This window comes from Vespa mandarinia, chromosome 8, assembly GCF_050613455.1.
Source record: "Vespa mandarinia isolate Hongniang chromosome 8, ASM5061345v1, whole genome shotgun sequence".
In the NCBI taxonomy this organism is placed as follows: domain Eukaryota; kingdom Metazoa; phylum Arthropoda; class Insecta; order Hymenoptera; family Vespidae; genus Vespa; species Vespa mandarinia.
The window spans coordinates 158,667-183,003 of NC_140817.1; the positions used below are offsets into that span (position 1 = coordinate 158,667).

Consider the following 24,337-nt stretch of genomic DNA (forward strand, 5'->3'; position numbering starts at 1 on the left):
TAATACGTAATAAAGAGTTAACAAAATGGCAACAACGCACGCAGACAAAATTATAACAAGCAATCGCTCTTTAGGCGCAAACCAGGCAAGATCCTGACTCAAACCATAGGTAAACCTAACGCCAAAGTGATGTAAACCTATTTTCGAAGTTCAGTCTGATATTTATAAGTAATAATTAATAAGATAGTAAATAAGAATGTAGGAATAACAAAGAAATAAGTGCGATAGAATAGAACTCTAAGATATTATTTTAGAATTCCACTATCTATTACATCTATATCTGCGACCTGTTTGTACGGTGAAGTTTGAAAATACGTGTAAAATATACGTTCTTACATATTTTGAGATTAAATCAGTTTTTAAACTTATTTTTAAAATAATACAATACAGAAGCAAATCAGACTTAATCAATCGATTGTAAAATACAAAGGAAAATCACACGTGCAACTAGAAGAATCCAAAAGGTATGTAAAAGGCAACAGAAACGCATGCAGACAAAAATAAAGCAACATACCTGTCGCAAATCAGACACACATGTAGTAACCCTTTTTCAAAAATCCACCCTAAATTTACAAATTATAATTAATTGACGAGTAAGTATGTTAAAATAAGAAAGACAACAAAATAAGTAGGATAGAAAATTTATCTGAGAATCATTTTGGAATTCTTCTATTTCCAATATATTTATATGATTAATTATGATTAACTATGTAAAATATTCAAAGTATAAATGGATAGTATATAATAGAATTCTAAAATTATTTCTTAAAAGACATTTCTGTCGCATTTATTTTCTTGTCATTCATATTTACACTACTATTATTTAATACGTATAAGACCTAGAAATTCCTATGAAAACAGAGTTTGGTCACGTTTGCGTTTTGCTTGCGTCTGGATCGCTTCTAATTTGCGCTTAGATTGGGTTTGACAGTACTATTTGTACCTGCATGCATATCAGTTGTCTTCTGGTTACCTCTTAGTTGTTTTTAGTTGCGTCTGAAAGTGTCACAGTTGCATTTTACATCCTACAGTTTGAATTTCGATTGAATCTTTGTTGGATTATTTAAATAAAATTTTTTGAATAAGATTTCAAAACGAGATTTGAAATCATATTCAAAATAAATTCATGAAATAATGCAACGCATATGATCTGAAGTGATGTACAATTTTATCGCTAACAGAAGAAACAAAATAGTAAATAAAAGGCAATTGATGCGAATACGGAAGCGACTTGTACAAGCAAACGAACACAAAATGCAAGCCAAACGAAATTAGACGCAACCTTGTCGTAACCCTATTCTTAAAAATCCTACCTGCAATTTATAAATAATAATTAAATACTAGTAAATAAGTGTAAGTTGGAATGACAACATTATAAAAGATATAGATAAGTTTTCACAGGATTTATTTTAGAATTCTACTATACCGAACCTCTTTATCTGTAGAAGTATGATTAGCAGTGTAAAGTATAAGCTTTTTATATTTTTGTGCTAGGATCTGACTCAACATATATACTTAAAGTAACGCAATGCAGATGCAACCTAACAAATATAAATGCGACTATTATCTTTACAGAGGCAACTATGAAGTTACTAAGAAGTAAGAGAAAGGCAAGTAAAACGCATACAGGTACTACTTAAGCAAGCAAACAAATTCCAAAACAAAACGTTATTGTGAAAAAGACCTCAACTGAACGCTACAATATTCTCAAAAGTTTTCAAAAAGACTAATAAATAATAATAAATAGCAGAAAATATAAGTCAATATGTACAGTAGAAAGTTTGTCTTAGGAATTATAATAAAATCATAATATATCCAATCTATTTATGTATTTAAGTATGATAAGCAAAATGTACGTACATATATATGTCAGAGTTGGAATCACATACAGAAGATGTTCTCAAAATAATGCTACCAGGCGCAAGCCAGTCTCTGCCAATCGGATGAAAAATGTAATTGTGGCAAATACAGACGCAACAATGTAGTAACTAAGAGATAAGTAAAAGGCAACTGCAACGCATGCTGATACTAATAAATAAAGTAAACGCATACCAGTAGTAAACTTGATGCATTCTATATGCAAACGTGATGCAAACCTATACACAAAGATCCAACCCGATACAAATAAATAATCATTAATAGGATAATAAGTTAATGTACATAAGAAGGACAACTAAATACGATCGATATAAACATATTCATACGAATTATTTTAGAATTCTACTATATACAATTTATTAATATGTTGAAATATGATTAGGAAAATGTACGTAAATATATGAATGTGAGTTCGAATCAGATACAGAAGATATTCTTAAATTGACACAATACAGACGGAATTGCAACAAAGAAGCGACTGAGAAGAAACTGAAAGGTAAGTGTAACAAACCGAACACAACTAAAGCAGGCAGACGCACCCGAGACGCAAATCAGACGTAAACCTATTCTTGAATATTCTAACCGAAACTTATAAATAATTGTTAATAAAAGAGTAAATAAGTTTAAATACGAATGACAACGAAATAAATGCGATGATAAAGCTATCAAAGAAATTATTTTATTAATCTACTATACTTATTCTATTTACCTGTTTTTGTATAACCGGAAAAGTAAAATGTATGTATTTTGATATATTCAAGTTGGAATCCGATCCAAAATATAAGTCTCTCATTACGTAATGTATACATAAACAAGAGATATAAAATACAACTGTAAAGCTGAAAGACGCAACTAATAAGTGATGAAGAGTTTTCAAAATGGCAATTAGATAGCATGCAGACACAAGAAATTCGGTTAAACGTACAGCAGACGCAAATAAGAAGCAAACAAGATGCAACGCTACTCTCAGAGGTCCTATCCGAAAGTTATATATAATTATAAAAAGGAGAAAAAATGGGAATAAATTGAATAGGAAACGAAATAAGTGCTATAGAGAAGTTTTCTGAGGATTAATTTAGAAATCTACTATATCCAAACCTTTTATATGTTGAAATATAATTAGCAGTGTAACATGTTCGTATTTCGTTATATTCGGATTGTATTCTGATTCAAATGATGCTCGTAAAGCAACGTAACACATATTCAACCCTAAATCAACAAATCGAAGGTAAAATGCAACCATGACGATTCAAGGATCATCTAAGAAGCAACTAAAAGGTAACTAATATGAAACTGAAAGGCATGCAAACACAACTAAAGCTAGCAAACGCACGACAGACAGAAAATAGACACGAGAATGACGCTAATCTGATGTAAAATAAATGTAATCCTATTCAAAAGGATCGTACCCGAGACTTTTAAATAATAATTATTGAAAGGGTAAATAAGGATAAATAGGAATGATAACGAAATAGGTGCGATAGAAAAGTTTTCTAAGAATTTACTTTAGCATTCTACTATAATCAATTAACTTATACGTGGAAGTAGGCTCTGGTCCTCTTCTTTCCTTTATGTTTTTTTTTCTATTTACTCTTAACGCAATTATAAAAGATTCACTGTCACATCTTTATTGGGGAAATGATGGTCTGGCTTTAACGAAGGGTGTCTTATATCCTTTATGGAAAGCGTGTTGTCACATATTGTTTTATTAAACACATACTACATTTCTTAGTATCTTTCGTATTGCTGGAATTAAACAAGAATAAAAAATGTACTAATTACTGCATTTTTATTACAAGGTCTACGTGATTTTCTTCTCGATTGGAGAAATGTTCAGCAAACAGATTACACTTTCCTGAATATATTTTAAAAGCGACCATATCTAAATTTGTGATCGTAACTTCTTATATGTCGTGTGCTTAACTACGAATTGTTATATGAAAAGTGTTTATAATGGAGCAATCTACCAATTAGTTGAAATCATCGAGGACAGCACAAATACTTGTCAAGCTGGTGTCCATCGTACGAATATTTATCGTTGCTTGTCTATTCTCTGTACACCGCAAAAACGTTTGGAATATTATTCACCGTGCATACTCTCGATATATTCCTCAATAAACTTCGCGCCAATATTTTAATGTATGTAAATATCTAATATAACTTGAATTGAATACTATTTAATAAACGATTATTCACTGAAACCATGTAAGAACGAACAAATTTTAGCGAAGGTAAAAGCAGAACATATGATTAATAAAATATATATGATTATGCTGAACACTTTCAGATAAAAAGAAATGCAACGTAAATGAAAAATTAAATTATCAGAACTTATCGGCAAAAATTCGAGAGATGAATATTAAGAACAGCCGTTGACAGGGTCGAATGCTGAGTACAACTGAGAACGATGGAAGGTCATATTCATTCAATGTGGCAACAACCCGAGCGTCGAGCAGTCTCGTCTTCGCTTTTCGTTTCTCTTAACTTCGTCTTCTTCTCTCTTACACCGATTCTGAAAGTTTCATTATCTAATGTTGGTGAAAAAGTGATGGTCGTGCTGTGACAAAGGAAAACTTATTTCACTCAAGGCAAGCTCGGAGCCATGTTTTGTTTTAATTTTTTCCACCGTGGTCCTTTAACGAAATAATTTTTTATAAAACTAATAAGATGACGCAACTTTTCAGAGTATTTATCTAAGAAGTTATTTTAGAATTCTTTTGCGTTTAATCATATTTTAACTTAATGTAATATGATTAGATTTGTAAAATAAGAGTACTTTAATGTCTCTTAAGATATTAGAAGGAAAAATTATGAAAATGCGTAATGACATGCAACCATTGGCACGATAGTACTTGCATTGGATGATTTACAATTAGATTTCCCAAGAAATATCGACGTTGGTCTTACTACATGTATGGTGCTTTATATAGAGTTTCACGCGCTAACGCTGACTCAACTCTAAAATCCACCTACCGCGATATCGATGCTCGATACCTTTCTGATTCGGGTGCTTTCAATTTGCCCTACGAGCAGAAAATTTAGTGGACCGCTCTTTCTGATAGCTGTCCGATATCCTCACCGGCAGATATAACGGATTATTAAGCATGACCGTTCGTGCTTTTCAAATTTCAGGCAATAAAAGTATAATCCTCGTTAGGATTTTTAAACACTTCCGCGATACTGACGTGTGTGTTAAAATAAAGCTGACTCTACTATAAAATTAGCGTTGGCGAGATAATCTAATCGAAAATTTCAAGGAAATAAAACGAAGTCCACGATAGATCCTTCAATCGCAGCCGAACGCCCAAGCGAAAGTTACAATAATATTGATTCTACTCCATAATAAGCTAATAATAAAACTGAAGATAATAATCACCATTTGTATTTGGAGACATAATAGGAGATGAACTTGAAGTATATTTTAGAGAATGTTGCGTATTTCTGAAAGGATCTTTAAACAATGCGAATAATATGATTCAAGACATTGGAAATAAGATAAATATCGTAGTTTTGAGTTGGTTAACAATTCGTGCCATTATGTCGTACCAAAATTCGCACAAGCAATCATTATTTAACACAATTTTCTTTTCCTAGATTTGCATTGAAACATTAATTCTAGTATTTTCCATCGTTTTAACATACTATGTATGAATTCTCATCGTGACTGTGATAGAATTACAAAATTCTCTTTGTCTCATCGTATTTATTTACCTCCAATGAATGTCGAATCGTACCCCATAATGTTTCATTATGTTTTTTTATGGACTTTTAAGCCTAAAATATTAAAATTCTGTCTAAATAATTAAGGAGCTATATTATCACTATGTTCGGGTAATAATATAAATAGAAACATTTTTCTTTGCCCTGTTTTCTTCCTCTTTTATTCACTTTTCTACATAATATTTCATTTAATTCTAGCCAATTGAGCGCAATGCATTATCTGGTTTTACAATATAAATATAATATATAGATCACGTTCATTCCAGATATAAATATATAGTTTAGTATTAGTGTCAAGACTATGGAATCAGTTGGTAGCAGCGATGAATAGGAATTCTTGAGTGAATAAAGTACAAAGAAGGTTACTTGCCAAACCGATGTTAAAAATTGTCAATAACAAAAATTTCGATGATCTGCAATGTAATCTTCATGAGGTATGAAAAGAGAGTTAATCATAGGAAAAATTACAAGATATATGATTGTATATTTAGTCATTCAAATGTCTGAAGGTGTTAAGGGAAGATCCAATAACGGTGTGTAGAGATTAAAATATAACTTATCCTGGTCCACAAACTGCTAAGAAAGTGGAGAGAGGAAATTTTATAAAGTTAGTTCCTGTATAAATGCTACAGAAATGCAAGACTTTATGAAACCAAATGATTTTAGAGAGGAGGAATGGTAGTATATGTATTTACTCTACATTCAGTAGATTTGATATAAAAGTAAATTTAAACATTGCAAAAGAAAAATATGTTTGTTTTAGAATTAAACAGATTACAGTATGATCAACAAAAATGCATAATTTTCAATCGTGTTACGTATCTGGGAGCTGCAGCAATGAATGCACCAAAATCATAAAGTGAAATACAACGTAATATGAACATTTTAAATATCTTAGACAGGGTATTAAAATTTCAGTCTTTGTGCAAAGTAGATCCCAAGGAACTTTTTAGGATAAAAATTCGATATGCTAAAGATGAAAATTGAAGTGGAAGTTCTTTTTTTAATTACGATATAATAAAACGTACTTTACGATTGATTAAAATACATAATTATCTTGATTTGTCTAGTTTATACGATGTTGTCATTTAGCAAATAATTGTCCAATATGAAATACTATTAATTTCATTTTATACACGTAGAGAAAGTTTCGGACTTTGTCCCGCGTGCTTTGCTTTCAGATGGTCTCATTGTAAAAGCGTGGAAACTGCTATTTATCAATATCATGTTTTTAGATGTGATATACCAAGCACAATAAGTGTTATATTAAAATCAATTTCATTGCTTTTCTCGATTACCACACAGTCCATTATTAATTAATCATTTGTACGCAGGATGGACGAGAGTCAGATTCTTTTTTAAATCCTTCCTCAGAGCACAACGACCAATGACAAATTCATTAACAGTGTTTGACTATAATAATTATGACTCAGGCGATGAAACATTTAATTCTCATGTATTTATTCATGAAATTATCGTGGAAGTAAAGGAGGAAGTTGGCAAAAATGAAGTAGTACAGTTCCTAAGGATAGGAAGTATTGCAAAGGTTGGATTAATTTAGTAACGCATGATTGTTTGATTATACAACTAGTATCCAGTAAGCAACGGTGTATAATTATTGTAGATGAAACATTTATTGGTTTTCCTGATAACACTAGACGTGAGGTGAAACATAACAATATGCGTTAACTTGAAATGGTATGCATTATTAGTTTGACAATAAATTAATATAAAATTGATATAAATAATTATACGATATTAAAGCTATTTTTTGCCTGTGTATCTACTAAATATTTTTAATAGACATGTATATCGTATTTATAATAGTTGTTATTGTTACATCAAGTCAGCACTGGCTCATCATTCCAGGATCGATTTTACCATATATGTGGCCAGGGAGATCCAGCTAACCCAGTTTTGGAAACTCTTAATATAGGGATATCAAGAGAGGGCAAAATATTCATTAAAATAGCAGTTGATTCAGTTATAAGAAGTACCAGGAAATTAGTTTGATTCGATTCTCCTGTTGAAGTATTTCCAAAAATGATAGATTTTGGTACTTTAATAAGAGATATTTAGTACAATAATTTTTCTTATCTCTAAAAACGTAAATTGCTTTTCACATCCAATAGTATTCTTATTATTACACAAATTATTAACATTATAAATTTATTAAGACTGACTTTTTTAATACAGATAATATCTGGCGATGGAATTTCATTACGACGTACAAGGTATAGAAACATCAGAAGAATTGGTTAGGAGCAGAAAAAATATTGCTCTTTAATGAGCTTCAACAATATGCGTCGTCACATTAAATCTCACGGTGAGAATAAATTCAGGTCTTTAATATATTATGATATACTATTCAGATTTTATTATAATATAATGTAATAAAATTTCTATAATGTCAATAATATATATTTTTATTTATGCACCCATAGATGGTAATGAACACATGTTATGCTGAACAGGAGAGGTATCGAAAGATTTTTTTGCAGTTGAATTGGCAAGCCGTGGAGATGTTGGAAAAAAATGATAACAGTCCGATTTTTTAATATTACTAACAAAACAAGGAATTCATGGCACATAACGCATAGAGGTATGTCAACTTTTAAGTAATTGATTCAATTCCCAAGAGAAGATGTACAAATATAGAACAATGATTACTGTGTTTATCATATTATATTAATTTCCCACCATACTCCACCACTTTGCTTTTACCTTGTTAATGTGACATTATGTATGATATATAATGAAATGCGATATCGTTAAAGAAACGTATATGAAATACATTAACAGAAATGTTACTGTGAATGTGTTATATTGAGGAACATCAACGGAACTATTCCAGTACATGATTTTCTCAAAGGGACCGATGGTTTAGGCCAGGATTCTTTGAACAAAATACGTAAAGTTTATGCAGCATTTAAAGTAGAAGTTTCATATTGCCAAAGTTTTAATTCTTAAATTGCTAGTTTATTGTAATTTTTGAAAATAATTAATTGAAGCAACCTAAACATTTTTGCATCATACATATACCATTATATTATCGATTAATTTTAATGCTTGATATTATTTGACATTAATTAACAAAATTTGCGCATTTGCAAATGCCGGAAACAAGCATTTCGCATTCTGATAAGGTGAAAGTACAATTATAGTATACGAGATTAATCTAAAGACAGATATGATAATCTTAACATGTGATTTTATCAATTGAAACGTTAGATAGATAATAGTCAAATCATTTTCATACCCAATACCGTGCTATAAACATATTTTCTGTAATTATAGTATACTAATACTTTTCTCTCTTCATGACCAACTTTCCGAACTTTATAAACATTTCTGCATTCTTAGTGTTGAACCAGATATATTTGCAGCACAATGGTTATTGACTCTTTTTACAACATGATTTCCATTGTATCTTATATTCCACATTTTAAATGTTTTCCACTTTCAAGGACTCGACATTCTCTTCCATGTAACTCTATGCGCATTGTTTATAGTAAGTTGTTCTTCGCTTATACGTCTAGATAAAATTATCATTTTATTATTGCAAATATGATTTTCTTTTGTAATCTATTTACTGTTATCCAAAAAGGAGTTATTATAAATGGATTTTGAAAGAATTTTAAATTAGTTTAAAATACATTTACCTAATCGTTGCAGAAATGTAGAAATACCACGTTATCTAATGGAACTGGCCTATTCCGTTACATTAAAGAAATTGGAGACACACGAAGCAGAATTCATAATATTGAAATGTAACTTTATATATTATGCTTGAACGAATTAATTATGTATATAGATATTTTTGAATATTTCTACAACCCTTTCGAGCAATCAAACTTGTTTTACACATTACTACAAAGCCAATATCTGCCAGTATGTATGTCATCTCTGAAAATCTTGAATTGTCGTCGCAAATATTAACTAATACTCGAGTGACGAAGAACCGCGATAGAATCAACAAGTAATCACTTTGTACATTCTATATGTAAACAAGAAAGCCTTTCGTCTGGCCTTTAAAACAGTTTTCTTCTAATTGAAACAGTCTCGACAATTTGATACCATTATTATCTAGATGCATTGTCTCAATTCTTCCAAGAGACCAATAGAGAAGTGATAAATTGTCCTGTTTCAATAGTACAAATGTGCCTACTATTTTAAGATTTCCATTTCTAAATCTAAATATTTCATTAAGTTCACCCCGATGGATGTTTATGTCATAGGCTTTCGACGCATCGCGCGTATCTTTAATATTATTTGTACATTATATAATGATAAAATATAATGGATATTGTACAGTTTTTGAACTTTTACTGAGAATCCTAATTAATGTGTATAAGTGATGTTTTGTAACTTAAAATAGATTAATATATTGTCTATTAATTGGAATATTGGATCACAGTATTTCGAGTATAGTGAGTATAATCTCAGAATATAGAGTATGAACCGATTGTTCCCAATATCTAATACCTTTCGCATTCGTATTAAATAATATAGTCTTATTACCTATTAGCGACATCTCTATTACATATTATATAAGGTGTGTCCAAGCAAAATGTTTCCGATCAAAATATATTGCTTACCAGGGATAAACATTCATAACTTGGAACGTAAAGTGGATCATAAATCTTGAGCCTTCCCATGCAGCAGCAGTTTCAACGAAATATCATTTTGGACAGCTATACTTTAGTGATTATAACGGGGGTGGGATGGAAGATTTTTTGATTGGAGTGGAAGAAGATTAAAGTAAACGTTCGGCCAATCAGTGACGATGGTGCGATCGTTTCCTATATAGATGGCATTTCATACACGTCAGGTGGATGAAGCTTGTGAGCTCGCCACCGAAGAAGCATCATAGTAACTTGGCCGCCATCTGTTCAATCTATTCGACTAAATTTCGTCGTTGTTATTTGTGAACATCCTAATTGTAAATTTGTACTGAACAATATTCTAGTTTTATTTCTTATATTTTATCTCTTTGGAAAGTATATATATAATAGTATTGTAGGAAAGAAGCGAAAAATTTGGAAGTAGAGCGTACCGTATCGAATAAAATCTTAAACATGATGGATCCCTATACACTTCGAGATTACGACAAAGGAGATAAAATAAGATATTCTTTGCCAGCTTACATACAAAGGTATGAAGCAGTGATCGAAGTTCTTTGCAGTGATAAATACGGTGGCAAGATACAAAAGGTTCGGTATCACATTAATATTCTTTTTCATAGTTGTACATTTTATTTGTTTAACATTAATTCTGGTTCGTGTAGATCTCGAAAGATCTCAAAAGATCATCCTTTTATATAGATATTATGTAAATTCAATAAAATTTATCGTATTATACATTTTTTTCTAATTACCTGTTTCCATATTGTTCCTATAGATTATTGATTTTGGCTGTGGAAATCTTGACTTTTTGGATTCCCTAAAACGTATCTCCGATGTAAAAGAAATATTGTGCGTAGATATTGATAGATGTATTCTCGAAAATAACAAGCGCAAAGCCAAGCCGTTTGTTCATGATTTTGTACATTTAAGAAAAGGCCCACTTCAGATACACGTTTACGAAGGAAGCGTTTCTAGCAATGACAAAAAATTGCAAAAAGCCGATGCAGTGATATGTATGGAATTGTGAGTTATTACCAAAGATAATTATCTCTTGATAATATATTTGCAACGAATACTAATAATAGAAATTTTTTAGGATTGAACACTTAGATTCGAATGCATTAAAGGATTTTCCATTTAACATCTTTGGTTATATCAAACCAAAAGTAGCAATTGTAACAACGCCAAATGCAGAATGTAATGAATTATTTCCTCATTTCTCCGGACTCCAGCATCCAGAAAGAAAGATTGAATGGTCTAGAGAACAATTTCAGGCCTGGTATATTTTTTACACATTTTAGATTCTTGTATATATAAGTATACGTATATGTATAAATACACACATACGTACATACTTACATATATACGCGCACGTTAATATAGTTACTTTCTAATGAATTACATTCATTTGTAGGGTGGAGAATATAATTATAAGTTTTCCTGATTATCATGTATCGTTCCGTGGCATTTGTAATGGACCAGAAGGTACGGAACATCTAGGTGCTCGCACACAAATGGCCGTTTTTCATCGCAATAGCGACGAGAACTGTTCAGAATCATTAGGAATTGATAATATATATAAATTCGTAACTTCGCATAATTTTCCATTTATAATTGACAAACGTTCGGACACAGAAAAGATTTTAGACGAAGTTTTTTACCATCTTGAAGAGTCGCAAAATATGGATAATATACGAGGAGAAATGTCACTTGAATCTTTAGTATTGAACTTGAGGAAATTAAATATTACAATTGAATCACTGAAAACAATTCTGGAGGAAGCAGGATTGACCATAATTGATTACGAAGATGGTCCTGCTACATGTATTCCAGTGCAACCACGTACTATACGTGAAAGGCATAAAGATTATGAAATATGTTTGGGTTACGATGGATATATAGTGGATGAAATTAAGTGGGATTCTGATGACTGTGACGAAGAAGAAGAACAGAATGTTGTTATACCTGAGAGAAATTCTTCCCCAGAAAGTGACATTACTTATCTGTTTGATAGTGAAAATAATTCATCAAGTGATAATAATCTTTCTGACAGGGTAAACATCCCTGAATCTGTTGCTGATCCAATTAATTCCGTTTTATAATATAATTAAGTTTCGTCATCATTAATGGGATTAATTTTTATATGTTATCAGAAGGTGATACAGCCAATATTTCAAACGAAGTCAATAATACACTTATAAAGCGAACTGAAATGCTAAATATAACATTTGATTTCTACCATTCTGTAACAGTATTATTCTCTTCGACATAGCCTCAACAGCTCTTCGTTCATTTGTTTCAATTGAAATGCTCCTAAGGCGATGATACATCAACAGATAAAAACATGCTTTATCCATTATTGTTGATTAACAGTTTCATCCCTCATACACATTGAGAGATGAATCTGTTAATCTGGAAGGAGCAAGTAATAGAGAACTGAAGCAAGTAATTGTCGATTATTTATTATGATGATCATATTGTTGCAATGGATCTGCGTCAATTACAAATCAAACACAACACACAGATTCATCACGAATACTTAGAAATTCTAAAGAGATGAGTTCTAAACGCAAATCGTTAAGGCCTGAAAATATAAGCAACTACGATATATCAAAAACATTTCGATTGGGCGATAAACCGATGCTGCCAACTAATGGCGTAAGAAATATTAGTCGAAATTCTCTATAGGATTCTAATAATACTTAACGTCTCGAATCCATCAAGTATATCAACGATGTTCATTATATAACTGTCCGTTACAAAAAGTGATACAATTGAAGAGAACCATATAATTGAAAACGTACTTACAATAATGAGAATGATATAATAGAAAATATATCTTTGAATAAAATAATATGTATTTACTTCCCGTGTGCCGAAGAATATTGTGATATTATATGACAATCTTTTGAAGAAGAAAATTTAAAAGATATTCAATCTGAAAAATATTTAGTAAAGACCATTGACGGATGGAAGGATTATTCAATAAATTTCAATCCAGTTTGTTTAACATGTCTAGGTAGCATTATTGAAATATTACCAGATACTCCGGAGTCCTTAGATATTTCTCCAAATAGCTGGATATCAAAAATTATAGATACTGGCAATCCCTATTCGAATCACCGATAGGGACATCGAAATATGATTTATCTAGTATAGTGCATAATAAATTCGCCAAGGGTAGCTCACGCACCACGATTTGAAAATTTAGAACCGATGTTAATAGAAAATGTAGATCTTGCAAATAATAGTGATTTCATTAATGATATGAAATGAATGGAAAAATACATTTTGTAAGTCTGAAACTACATAACTTTTCAATTCCATTATTGCCTATCAATTAATTTCATTATTATCTTTGTCAATTAAACAATGTAATAATTTTATAGAAATATAATAAATGTTTATGTCATTATTTTTACAATAATCCTTCCATGTATTCCATACATTACAAAATTTATGGTCTGTTAAGAGTGCTTAATTAAAAAGTTCATTTTTATCAAAAATATGAAATTTATACCAATTATTTTGCTATAATATTACAATGTTCACAGTAATAAAATGAACGCTTATATACATGAATATGCATACGTATAACGTATGTATAAGTGCACGTAGTTAAGTAAAGATACACATATGTGTATATATATATATTTATATATATATACATATATATACACACACGCAAACACATACTATAAATATATATGTACATGGATATGTGTGTATGTGTATGTGACTTTGTTTGTTTGTGTATATTTATTTATACGTTTATTCATTTCTATATACTTAACAAATACCGTGATATAGATATATTTTCTGTAATTATAGTTTACTAATACTTTTCTCTCATCATGACCAACTTTCCGAACTTTATAAACATTTCTGCATTCTTGGTGTTGAACCAGATATATTTGCAGCACAATGGTTATTGCCTCTGTTTACAACATGATTTCCATTGTATCTTATATTCCACATTTTAAATGTTTTCCGCTTTCAAGGACTCGACATTCTCTTCCATGTAACTCTATGTGCATTGTTTATAGTAAGTTGTTCTTCGCTTATACGTCTAGATAAAATAATCATTTTATTGTTGCAAATACGATTTTCTTTTGTAATCTATTTACTGTTATCCAAAAAGGTGTTATTATAAATGGATTTTGAAAGAATTTTAAATTAGTTTAAAATACATTTACCTATTCGTTGCAGAAATGTAGAAATACCACGTTATCTAATGGAACTGGCCTATTCCGTTACATTAAAGAAATTGGAGACACACGAAGCAGAATTCATAATATTGAAATGTAACTTTATATATTATGCTTGAACGAATTAATTATGTATATAGATATTTTTGAATATTTCTACAACCCTTTCGAGCAATCATACTTGTTTTACACATTACTACAAAGCCAATATCTGCCAGTGTGTATTTCCTCTCTATAATGAATAAAGAATTGTTTATTGGATAGGTTTGACATGTACAAATAGTTTCTTTAACATTGCACTTAATTAATGAAGACAATTTTTCAAGAAACTTGTTAGACAAAATTTGTGACGTGATAAATATTAATTAATGACCCCCTACCAACGCATAGAATTAGAATATAAATTTAATGTTATATTTTTATTTTTCAAATATAACGTATAACGCATATAGCACGTAATCGTGTAATATCATATTAGATGTTATAGGAATTCTACTGATTCAATTGATATATTTTCTGTGCATGTGTGGGAGTTCATCCGTACGTTTATGTATGTCGGTGCGCGTAAGCATATATTGTACGCGGTTTAGGTAATGTATTAAAATATAAGTTAGGGTTTTATTCACGTAATAATATTTTTTATGTGAGATAAAAATCCACAGACAAAACAGTAAAAATGTTTTGTCTATGTTGATATATTTTATATATTTTTTAAGTTGCTATTTCTGAAGGGAAACATTTGAATTTCAACATCAATGTATGTTAAGTATAAAAAGTAAACTTTATATATAATTTCTAAAAAAGCAGATTTTGGAAATGCTTTTTTAACCTTACTTTGCAAAATCAAATGTTTTGCCATTATCAATGTATATCGTTGTGCTCCTCAATAAATATTATATAATTTTATTATCCATACTTTATATATACATCTAAATTTCCAGTTAATGCACATGGTGTTATAGCAAGTTTGGTTTTGGGAAAGACATCTTTCTTGTATGTTGAATATTTGCTTATATTATAATGTTTCATTTTGCGTGCTTATACTTTTTACATACATATCATTGTTAATATTTTGACGTAGGATTACTACTGCTTCATATTTATGTATTATTTATCATATTATAAATTATTTATCATAACTGAAAAATAAATTATCGTTTTAGTATTTTGTTTACTTCTATCATCCTTGTTATCCTACAATTAAGATATGAAAGCTTTAATTTACTACACAAATAGCTGCATGAAAGTTTATGCTTATATTAAATCATAAACACTTTACTAGCTGATTTGTTGCAAAATTATTTTAAATTACGTCCATAATATTCCTTTTATTATATCCCTTAAAAAAATATAATTAACTGAATATTATTAATTTTAAATATGGGATTATGGAGATAGAAAGGAAGAAGTGGAAATATATGGGTAGCGTTACATAATCTAATCTAATCTTTCTCCGCATGAGCCTTGATAAAATTAAGAATCAATAATGCCCCTATAATGTAGACTAATGATATTGCTATTCAATTGCATCAGCGTTAAGATGCTTTATTGTAATCGATTGAATATCGGTAATGAATGTAATTTTTCAAAAATAAGTTCTACAATAATTCATAATAACTTTCTATATTATTTATTATAATTATATAGATAATGTTGAAAAAGTTTTATCTCAGTTTCAAGAATATTATCTTAAAATATTATATATAGAGGAGAATCATAGACACTACATAGATAAAAAAAATAAAAATTACGTAAATTATTTTCATTCAAAGAGCCAAGAAAATGCAGATGAATGCAATAATGATGTGGCACAACTGAAAGATATAGTTGCAAAAAATGAAGAAGAAAGGCAGAATTTATATGAAGGGGCTGCTCAATTTAAAGAAATCCTGGAAAGTGACGTAAAATGAGCCGATTCCAAGTGTTGTCGTAGTAATATTAATATTGCTAAATACTAATATTGAATTAATCGTTTTACAAAATGATTAAGTACATTTGAGTAATGATGAATCTTTTGTAAATGAATTTGTCAACGTTTGGAAGATGACTATAAAGGTGCAAAAGCAACATTAATTGAATTACGTGTCCATAATGTTTTTCAAATACTATTTAATTTGGTAAATGTAGAAATCGTAATAAAGCATAAGACACATTCTACACGCTAATGTATCAAGATGTCACAAATGTAGATCATGCATAATAAATTCGCCCAGTATATTAAAAGATAAAGCAAATATTTTGAAAAATCGAATTAACCTCACTCTGAAAATAGGCACGATGATTAAATTCATAAGAATAATATAAGGTTTGTTTCAATTTACATGATACTTTCGCAGAATGGATGGAAATCTATTCCTCCTTAGATATATATAAATGAATAAACGAATAAATAAATATATACAAACAAACAAACGCGAACACAGTCACACACACATACACACATATCCGTGTACATATTATGATAAAAATTAAATGGAGAAATTTAAATTTTTAGACTGTTCGACTATTAAAATCATACATGATTTGAGTTCAGATCGGTAAAAGCCAGATCGGTTTCTATTTATAAAAAAAATATATTTTATTTTACGAAAGGACTTAAAATATTAAATATTTTATTATAAAATTAAATATAGAAAATTAATTTTAATGAATAAAATTAAGTTAATTATTTATAATATTAAGGTAGGATATTAAAATTATTAAATTATATAAATAGTATAATTATAAATAGAATTAATATAGAAATGTTTATGAAATCAATAGTTTTATAAAATATTTGGGGTATTAAATTTTTATAAAAGACGTATTTTTTATTTTTATAATATTATTTTTTATAACAATTGATATTTTCGTAGGAGTTGCATTTTTTGTATTATTAGAGCGTAAATTTTTAGGGTATATTCAGGATCAGAAAGGTCCTAATAAAGTTTTAATTTTAGATATTTTTCAGTCATTTAGAGATTCAATTAAGTTATTTGTTAAAGAAAATGTAAAATGTGTTGCACAATCTGTTGCACAATCTTTATCTTATGAAGTTTCAATATTTTTAATTTTTTTTGTTATACTTTTTTATCTTGAAAGATTTAAGTTGATTGATTTTTTAAAGTTTCAGGAGAAAATTTTAAAATTTTGATATGTAAATTTTATAGTTTGTATTATATTATTTTTTAGTATAGTAGCTGAGTTAAACCGGATACCTTTTGATTTTATTGAGGGAGAATCAGAATTAGTTTCTGGGTTTAATATTGAATATATAAATGGTAGATTTAAATTGATTTTTTTAGGAGAATATATAATAATTATAATTTTAGGTATTTTATTTATATTAATATTTTTTGGATATATAATATTTAATTTAAAAAGAGTTTTTTTAGTTTTAATGTTTATAATTTTAATAATTTGAATTCGAGGGTGTTTACCTCGAATACGATATGATAATTTAATATATTTTTGTTGATATTATATTTTAAGGTTAATTATATTAAATTTATTTTTAGTATTTATTTTTAAATATTATTTATATTTGATATATTAATAAAAAATTTATGGTATTAATTTATTTAAATAAATAAAAATTATTATTAAAAATTTAGTGTAGTTATTTTAGGTAATTATATATAGAAAATAAAAGGTATGAAATATAATATTATAATATGTTTTATATAAAATTATTATAATATAAAAATAAAAATAATGTATATTAATTAAAGTGAAGTAGAGTGTAATTTAAATTTTTAATTTATATTTTAAGAGCTTAATATTTTAATGTAGTGGATAAATAAAATAATTATTTTTAGTTTGTGTAAAAATATTATTAAATATGAATGTATAATTATTTATGTAAATTAAAAATAAATAATGAGAGGATGAATTACTTTAATTAAGTGTATGGTTATTAATATGAAAATATTATACATAAAATTATTTAATGTAAAAAGAAAAATAAATTATATATTAAATTAAAATGTAAGGTATTTGTATTGATAAATTTTTTAATTTTTTAAATATATAAAATTTATTAAATTTAATATTTTATTTAGTATCTAAATAATTTTATAAATTTAATAGGTAGTTACTTTTAATTTATGAAAAATATTATATTGACAGATTAGTGTATTAAATTTAGAATTTAATTAAATAAATTATTAGGAGATTTATATATAATAAAAAGTTAATAGAAAATTTTAATTTCTATAATTATATTTTCAAAATATATGCATAATTGCTTATTAACTAGCAAATATTATTTATTTAATAATAATGTAAATCAAATTTTATTGAATCAATTTATATTAATAAATATTATAAAATATAAGATTGAGTATAATTGTGTTAGTTCAATGAAGGGTGTTTCAATTTCTTGGCCCCCTAATCAAGTTAGTATATAAAATGTTGAGAAAAGTATTCAAAAATTAATTTGATAATGGGGGTTAAATTTAAGATTAAATTTTTTAGAGGATCTAATGAAAGGGAGAATTAATAAAATTAAGATTGCTGATAATAAAGCAATTACTCCTCCTAATTTATTAGGGATACCTCGTAGGATTGCGTAAGCAAATAAGAAGTATCATTCAGGTTTAATATGAATTGGTGTAATTATTGGGTTTGCTTTAATAAAATTATCTGGGTCTCTTAGGAGGAAGTGGTATTGAAATATGAATGAAAAAAGTATAATTATTAAAATAATAAAAGTGATTAAGTCTTTTAAAGAGAAATTTTTATAGAATAGAATTTTATATATATCACTATTAATTCCTATAGGGTTAGAAGAGCCTCTTTCATGTAAGAATATTAGATGAATAATTACTATAAATAGAATAATAAATGGTAAAATAAAGTGGAATGAATAAAATCGATTAAGTGTTGGTGAATCAACAGCAAATCCTCCCCAGATTCATTCAACAAGAGTTTGTCCAATGTATGGAATTGCTGATAGAAGATTTGTAATAACAGGAGCTCCTCAAAAAGATATTTGTCCTCAAGGGAGAACATATCCTAAGAATGCAGTTATTATTGTTAGAAGGAGAATAATAATTCCAATAATTCATGTTTTTATAAGATTAAAAGATTGATAGTATTCGACCAATGTGAATATATATACAAATAAAAAAAATTGAAGCTCCATTACTATGAAGAATTCGCATAATTCATCCATAATTTATGTCTTGTATAATTAGGATAACTCTGTTAAAAGCTATATCAGTCGAAGGGCAATAGTGTATAAATAAGAAGATTCCAGAAATTAATTGAATTGATAGGGATAGGCCAAGTAAAGATCTTAAATTCCATCAGTAATTAATATTAATAAGTGTAGATAAATTAATAAGAGAATTTATGATAATTTTTAATAAAGTATTTTTATGTATAAATGATTCATTCATTAAGTTATTTTTTAATTATTCGTAAAGGTTTAGAATTAATGATGCAGATTTTTGTAATTAGAATAAGATTAAATAGTTAAAAAAATATTAGAGTAATAATATAAATATTAAATGGGAATTCTATTAAGTGATTTAAGTTTATAAATGGGTGACTGATTAATACACCATTAATTGATAGATTAATAAAATATGGGTTTAAATTTATTAATGAAGACCTATAAGAAAGAATTATAATTAAGACAGATATAAAAATAGATATTGGTAAGAATAATGTCTTTCATTTTGAAGATATATATTGATTTGAAATAAGTCTAAGGAATATTATAAATAAAATTATTAGCCCCCCAATGATTATTAAGAAAATTAAAAATGAATATAATGAAAAAGTATAAAATATTCTGATAGAAAGACAAGTCCTAACTGTAAATAATATTAATAAAATTATTGATTAAATGATATATAAATTTGGATGTAAAATAAAATATATTAAAATGAGTAGTATTATGAGACAAATAGAGTTAATAATTGATTTCAACATTAAGAGTTATAAATTAAAATAATAAACAAAAAATAGTTTTAAAAAAAATTTTAATTTTAGGAAATTAAAGATATAGAGGTTATCTATTTTTTTTGATATTTTAAACTTAAAAATAATTATGTATTTAATTTAAATTTACAAAATTTATGTTTTATTAAACTATTAAGCTAAATAAAAGTTATTAATTTAGATTTAATTTAGAGTATTGTACGTATAGATGATTTGAGATAAGATATTATTAAATTATATATTTGGGTTAATTTTATTTTTAATGAGATTAATTTTGATATGAAAATATTATGATCATGTGCTAATAGTTTTAGTTTGTATTGAATTTATTGTTATTATTAGATTATTTATTATTTTTATAATATTAATGTATTTAAAAAGAGACTTTTACTTACTAATTTTTATGGTTATATTTGTAATAGAAGGAATTTTAGGTATTTCTGTAATTGTTATAATTGTTCGTTTTAAAGGAAATGAGTATTTTAAAAATTTTAATTTAATATGATAAAATTAATTTTAAGGTTAGTATTTAGAATAAGGTTATTTAAATTTAAATTTAGAAAATTTAGAAAATCAATTATTATATTTTATTTTTCAAGTTATATATTAATTATAATATTATATTTCTCTAGAAATATATGAATTGGGGGTATATTTTTTTTAGATTATTATTCTTATATATTAGTAATTTTAAGATTACTAATATATAAGATTAGAGGATGTATATTAATAATTAATATAACAAAATTAATAGAATTTATAATTTTGGCTTTAATAATTTTTTTAATTTTATGTTTTTTTTCTTTAAATTTATTGGTATTTTATTTAATATTTGAAGCTAGGCTTTTACCAATTTTTTTTTTAATTTTATATGGGGGATATTCATATGAGCGTTATGAATCAGCCATATATATTAATATATACAGTAGTTTCTTTTATACCTTCTTTATGGTTACTAATATTATTATTTTCTTATTATAAAAGATTAATAATTTTAATATTGATCTTTTTAAATTTAAAGTTAGACGGTATTATATTTTTTTATGTTTATTGGGGTTTATAGTAAAATTACCTATATTTTTTTTCATATTTGGTTACCTAAGGCTCATGTTGAAGTTCCAGTCTATGGTTCGATAATTTTAGCTGGTGTATTGTTAAAATTAGGCAGATATGGAATGTTGCGGATAATTCAAATTTTTAATTTAAATATAGTGAAATATAGGTATATAATTATTACTTTAGGGGTTATTGGAGGTATTTTAATAAGGTTATTGTGTTTAATTCAAGTTGATATAAAAATATTAGTTTCTTATTCATCTGTTGTTCATATAAGATTACTAATTAGTGGGATAGTTACTTTAACTAAAATTGGATTAATTGTAGGATTAATAATAATGTTAGCTCATGGATTATGTTCATCAGGGTTATTTTATATTGTGAATGTTAATTATGAATGTTTTGGTAGAAGGTTAATTTATTTAAATAAGGGTTCAATAAGTATTTACCCATCATTATGTTTATTTTGATTCTTAATATGTTCTTCAAATTTATCAGCCCCAATCAGATTAAATTTAATTAGAGAGATTTTTTTATTAATAAGGTTGATAAGGTGAAGAGTTAGAGTTAGAATATTATTAATAATTATATGTTTTTTGAGTGCTGCATATTCTTTATATTTATTTAGTATAAGACAACACGGTGAAAGACAAATTTTACAAATAAATTATAAAAATGTATTTGAAAAGGATTACTTTATATTAATTTTACATTGAGTTCCTTTAAATTTTTTATTTTTATGAATAAGAATATTTATGATATAATTTTATTAGAATTTAAATAGTTTAATTAAAATATTAGAGTGTGGATCTAAAGATATATAGAAGGTATTTTAAATTATATTAGTAATAAATATTTCTTTTTGAAATTAGAATTTATAGTTTTATCTATGATTTTTTTGTTAATAAAAATAAGGTAATTGATAGAATGAGTATTTATAAGAGTTAATTCGATAAATATGGAAATTATTTTTTATGTAGACTGGGTGTCTATAATATTTTTTAGCTTAATTATAATAATTTTTAGGTTTATAATATTATATAGATTAAGATATATAGAGGGAGATAAGAATATTAATCGATTTTTTATATTAGTAATTATATTTGTTTTAAGAATATTATCATTAATTATTTGTCCTAATATTATAGGTTTATTGTTAGGATGAGATGGGTTAGGATTAATTTCTTATTGTTTGGTAATTTATTATCATAATTGAAAGTCATTTACTTCTGGGATGATTACTGTTTTATTGAATCGAATTGATGATGTTGGTATTTTGATGATAATTAGTTTAATAGTTATTTTAGGATCATAAAATAGAATTTTTTATAGATTTAATTCTTTTTTTCTTTATTAATAATGTTAAGAGCATTTACTAAGAAAGCTCAGTTACCACTTTCTTCTTGATTACCTTCGGCTATAGCTGCTCCTACCCTTGTATCTTCTTTGGTTCATTCATCAACTTTAGTAACAGCAGGCGTTTATTTATTAATACGTTATAATAATTATTTAATTGATAATCATTTAACAGGTTTAATATTATTTATTTCTAGGTGTATAATAATGATATCTGGATTAATAGCTAATTTCGAGGATGATTTAAAAAAGATTATTGCATAATCTACTTTAAGATAGTTAGGTTCGATAACAAGGATTTCGAGATTAGGGGAAGTAGAGTTAGGTTTTATACATTTAGTAATTAATGCATTATTTAAGTCTTTATTATTTATATGTAGTGGTATTTTAATTCATCAGATAAAAAATAATCAGGATATTCGTTATATGGGGAGATCAATTAGATATTATCCTTTTGTTTGTCTTGTATTTTTTGTTTCTTTATTATCATTATGTGAGTTTCCTTTTTTTCTGGGTATTATTCTAAGGATTTGATCATAGAAATTTTTTTAATAAGTAAAATGAATATATTAAGAATATTAATATTAATAATTTCTACTTTACTTACGGTTTCTTATAGAGTTCGATTAGTTATTTTAGTGTATTTAAGTTATTTAAATAAAATAAATTATTTTACTATAGTTAGAGAAAGATTGTTAATAAGAGTATCATTGATTGTTTTATATTTTTATTCTTTAATAATTGGGTATTTTTTAATTAAATTAATAAATTTTACTTTACTTATTTTAAGATTATTTGAAAAATTAATAATTTAACAAATTTGTATTATTGGTTATATTTTAGGATGATATTTAAGATTTATTGATATATTTATTTTAAGTAATTATAGAAAGATTTTTTTTCCAGGATATGAGAATTAAATTTAATTTATATAAAAATTAGATTTTATCCTATAAAGTTATTTTTATCTATGTATAAGATTTTTGATAAAAGTATTTTAGAGTATATATTTGTTTATAGAATAAAGGAAAGGTTTATTAAACATTTATTTCATTTATTAATATTAAATAAATTTATATAATTAAATTTATTTACATTTATATATTTTTTACTTTATATAATAATTTTTTATTAATTAATTTATAGAATAATTTAAATAGCTTAAATCAAGAGAATAATATTGAAGATAAAGTAACATAAATTGTTTTTAAATATATTTATAGGATATAGATAGAGTTTAAATAAAAATTTTTATCTCATACAAAAAATATATTATTACGTGAATAAAACTATAACATTCATTTTAATACATTAGCTAAACCGCGTACAATATATGCTTACGCGCACCGACATACATAAACGTACGGATGAACTCCCACACATGCACAGAAAATATATCAATTGAATCAGTAGAATTCCTATAACATCTAATATGATATTACACGATTACGTGCTATATGCGTTATACGTTATATTTGAAAAATAAAAATATAACATTAAATTTATATTCTAATTCTATGCGTTGGTAGGGGGTCATTAATTAATATTTATCACGTCACAAATTTT

General features: G+C 26.6%; 1 protein-coding gene and 2 pseudogenes across 1 annotated transcript; all 3 read left to right on the forward strand.

Annotated features, from left to right (window-relative positions):
* Nucleotides 1–1,528: 1,528 nt before the first annotated feature.
* LOC146872799 (rab GTPase-activating protein 1-like) lies at nucleotides 1,529–9,391 on the forward strand (annotated as a pseudogene).
* Nucleotides 9,392–10,676: 1,285 nt separating this feature from the next.
* On the forward strand, nucleotides 10,677–12,325 carry LOC146872800 (small RNA 2'-O-methyltransferase-like). The gene is made up of 4 exons (XM_085658852.1): nucleotides 10,677–10,811; nucleotides 10,999–11,246; nucleotides 11,320–11,502; nucleotides 11,638–12,325. Exons 1-4 carry the CDS (start codon nucleotides 10,677–10,679, stop codon nucleotides 12,323–12,325), a joined length of 1,254 nt encoding a protein of 417 aa, XP_085514978.1.
* A 454-nt stretch (nucleotides 12,326–12,779) lies between these two features.
* The window catches only part of LOC146872801 (rab GTPase-activating protein 1-like), a 35,767-nt pseudogene continuing 24,209 nt past the window's right edge, over nucleotides 12,780–24,337 (forward strand).

Bases quoted from the DNA above. Each gene is read 5' to 3' on its own strand.
- LOC146872800 (XM_085658852.1), top strand. From the start codon at position 10,677: ATGATGGATCCCTATACACTTCGAGATTACGACAAAGGAGATAAAATA. The intron at 10,812-10,998 runs GTTCGGTATCAC...TTGTTCCTATAG, and splicing joins ACGGTGGCAAGATACAAAAG to ATTATTGATTTTGGCTGTGG. The intron at 11,503-11,637 runs GTATATTTTTTA...ATTCATTTGTAG, and splicing joins AGAGAACAATTTCAGGCCTG to GGTGGAGAATATAATTATAA.